At 58.4% G+C, this 2,043-nt stretch overlaps 1 protein-coding gene across 1 annotated transcript; it reads right to left on the bottom strand.

Annotated features, from left to right (window-relative positions):
• Nucleotides 1-207: 207 nt before the first annotated feature.
• LOC307065792 (Golgi-associated RAB2 interactor protein 4-like) lies at nucleotides 208-1,019 on the bottom strand (the record flags this gene model as incomplete). The annotated part of the gene is made up of 2 exons (XM_079722744.1): nucleotides 208-214; nucleotides 265-1,019. The coding sequence occupies 2 exons, from the start codon at nucleotides 1,017-1,019 to the stop codon at nucleotides 208-210; spliced, it is 762 nt and encodes a 253-aa protein (XP_079578870.1).
• Between the last annotated feature and the right edge of the window lie 1,024 nt (nucleotides 1,020-2,043).

Here is a 2,043-nt window from a genome sequence, read left to right as displayed (position 1 = left end):
CTCCTCAGGGATGTTCTGGCAGTGTCCCCAGTGGCTATGTTGGTTTTGCTTCCTCCAGGCCCGTCGCTGGCTGTGGCTGCTATGGCCGTGCTCTGCTCTTCAGCGGCAGGAGACTTGATCACTGCCGAGCTCAAAGCACCCGCTGCGGTGCCTCCTGCCACCCCTGCTGTCTCCACCTTTGTCGTTGCCCGCGATGTGGACGCTTTGTCAAGCCCTGTAGTAGGTTTTGCTTTCGCAGTGGCCACATCGGGCATGGTATCGGGCTTGTGGGAGTCCAGTTGGATCCCTTCGCCCCCCGCAAAAGCTGCAGACGTGGCCCCGGCCACCTCAGGGCACGTGTGGAGGCTGCTGACGCTCACCTGGTCCTGACGCCCCTTTCCTTGGAAATCCTCCACGGCCGGGCTCCTCCCGTCCTCCTCCTCCTCGAACACAGGCACGCAGGTCATGTCCCAGACGGGAACGGCATAGGTGTTGCTTTCACTGTCCACTGGTGGTCGCAGGAGGTCAATCAGCTGTTCCCACTCGGCGAAGAGGTCTTCCCGCGCGTCCAGAGGTGGACAGAGCTGCAGGTAGAAGCAGCGGCCAGTGGCAAGCTTCACGCGCAGCTGTTGTTTCTCACGATTGTGAGTGGAGATCCTCACGAACTCCAAGGGGAGGAGCCTGGTGAGCTCTAAGGTCTTTGCAGCCTTGTGGCTCTTGCCCTTGGTGGCCGGGCTGCGCTCGGCGTGCTTTTCACAGCCGGTGGCCCGTCGGGCCAGCAGCATGATGTCTGGGAGCGGGAGGACGGGGCTGGTGGATGTGATGCCCATGGTCACCATGCCGCCCCAGTTGTGCACGTCAATCGCTTCTCCCCTCTTCGTGACCTGGATGAAGTCGCTCTCGAATATTGCTGCGTACTTGAATATGTGGTATTCGCCCTTGTGCAGTTGCTGCTGCAGCTTCCCCGTGGTGGTGTTGAACAGGTCCACCCAGGTGCTGCTCCGGGCCGTGTGATACGGGAGCAGAGAGTCCCCACTCATGGCTGTCTTTGATCACGACAGGCAGCGCGGTTAAGGCGGGTCCCTGGCTCTTCCCTCCCTCGGCCTCACTGGCCGAAGAGCGAGCCGCGATGCTCCTGCGTCACACAGGCGGCCCTACGGCAGGTCTTCCAAGCCCGCCCCACAGGCCCCCACGTTTGCCTCAGGGTCTCCCAGAGGCCGGGGTGTGAGTAGGGGCACAGATGATCACAGTGGGGACGCTGTAGGGCGCCTGGAGCCCAGGCTGACTCTCTTCAAGTGTGTCGAGAGGTACGGTAGGCTCCCCCTCCGCCTCACCTCACTTCTGCTTCTGGGTTTTTATCTCCCCCAGAGGCCGTGGTGAACTTCCGTCCTAGCGAGAGAAGTAACCACTTTGTCAGCCTAACCCCCTGGCACAGCCTATTTATCCTCTGATGCCCTTTGTGACCTATCAGTGTCACAAAGCCCTTTGTGACCTATCACTGTCACAAAGCCCTTTGCCTCATCCCCCAGCTGCCCCCTCAGGGCAGGGCCCCCATCCTCTCCCAAACACCCCACTGCCCCCGCGGAGGACAGGCCCATCCTGCCAGGGACTCAGGTGCGTTACCAAAATAAAAATGTCTTCAAGTGGGAAAGTTTTGTGTGGGTCCTTTTTCTTTTCCTCCCCCAAATTCAGCTACTGGATGAAATCTATAGGAATGTAAGATGATGGGATCAATTTGAACCATTTAAGCTCGTGGTTTAATTGTATCGAATAAGGCAGAGTTGGCAGTGGCGGTCCTTAGTCTGTCCTTTCATAAAATCTCAGTAAACGTGGACGATGGTGAGTGCCAATTCCCCTGTGAAGCCTTCCCTAACCCAGAACTCCTTCCCATGCCCCAGACCCCCTCCTCTGAATAGATCCAGTCCCCAAACACACGCCTCTCATTGTATTTGTCACTCAGAGTTGTGATCATTACTCGTGCTGTCCTGTCTCCTCCACCATCTGTGTACCTCTGTGCGGGACCGGGGTGGCACACTGTCTGAAAGTTGTTGCACCGAGGTAGCT

Source organism: Hyperoodon ampullatus, assembly GCF_949752795.1.
Source record: "Hyperoodon ampullatus genome assembly, chromosome: 2".
In the NCBI taxonomy this organism is placed as follows: domain Eukaryota; kingdom Metazoa; phylum Chordata; class Mammalia; order Artiodactyla; family Ziphiidae; genus Hyperoodon; species Hyperoodon ampullatus.
This window is presented reverse-complemented; position numbering and strand designations above follow the sequence as displayed.